We start from the raw sequence: 944 nt of genomic DNA, 5'->3' as shown, positions 1-944 counted from the left end.
CTGTGCAGCACATCCTGTGTAGGAGATGGTGCTGGTGTCCCAGAGGGAATTGTGCATGGCTTTGGGGACAGTGGTGCAGATGGAGCCCAGGTGGCTGAGGGCCAGGCTGAGCAGGAAGCAGAACATGGGTGTGTGCAGGTGCTGGCCGCAGGCTACGGCGCTGATGATGAGGCCGTTGCCCAGGAGGGCAGCCAGGGAGATGCCCAGCAAGAGGCAGAAGTGCAGGAGCTGCAGCTGCCGCGTGTCTGCCAATGCCAGCAGGAGGAAGTGGCTGATGGAGCTACTGTTGGACATTTGTGCTGTCTTTGCATGGGGATCTGTAGAAAAAATTAATCATTGAATAATTGGGTTTGGAGAGGACTTTAAATATCCCAGCCCAGCCTGGGGGCACTTTCCCCCCACTGCCTGCCCAGGGCTCTGCTGCCTGGAGCTGTCCCTGCCAGCAGCTGCTTCCCTGTGCCCAGGGCTGGGCCCTGCCAGTGCTGCCAGAGCCCAGCCCAGCCCTGGGGGCTCAGCTCTGCCCTGCAGACCCCTCCCAGCTCTGGCACTGCCCAGGGGCAGCTCTGGCTCTGCAGGCTCTGATGGCAACATCAGAGCAACCCTGAGGAGGCTGGAAAAGCAAAACTGATGCTGCCTGTGAGGGGCCCTGTCCTGATTTCTGTCACTTCCTGGTTAATTACCATCTGAGAAAAAATGTTTTTATTTTTGTCAGCCTGAACTGAGAGATGAATATCTATGTGCAATTTTCCACCCTGGCAACCCAGAGCAGTAAATTAAAAAAGCAGGATTGTCCCTTTTATGCAGCCCCTCCCTTGCTCTGCTTCCTATATAACCCCATTTGAAATATTCTGCAGTTAAATGTCATGCTGGGAGCAGTCCTGAACCATGCAGCATCCTCACCACACAAGAGGAGCACTTTCAAGCCTTACCAGCTGTCTCTTCCC

General features: G+C 55.4%; 1 protein-coding gene across 1 annotated transcript in view; it reads right to left on the bottom strand.

Annotated features, from left to right (window-relative positions):
* LOC121349375 (olfactory receptor 14I1-like) overlaps positions 1-294 on the bottom strand; it is a 729-nt gene extending 435 nt beyond the window's left edge. Inside the window, exon 1 of the mRNA XM_041459686.1 lies at positions 7-294. Within this exon, the coding sequence (XP_041315620.1) occupies positions 7-294 (288 nt within the window). The remainder of the gene's footprint in view (positions 1-6) is intronic.
* Positions 295-944: the final 650 nt, after the last annotated feature.

Source organism: Pyrgilauda ruficollis, unplaced genomic scaffold (genome assembly GCF_017590135.1).
Source record: "Pyrgilauda ruficollis isolate IOZ18807 unplaced genomic scaffold, ASM1759013v1 scaffold1393, whole genome shotgun sequence".
Classification (NCBI taxonomy): Eukaryota; Metazoa; Chordata; class Aves; order Passeriformes; family Passeridae; genus Pyrgilauda; species Pyrgilauda ruficollis.
This window is presented reverse-complemented; position numbering and strand designations above follow the sequence as displayed.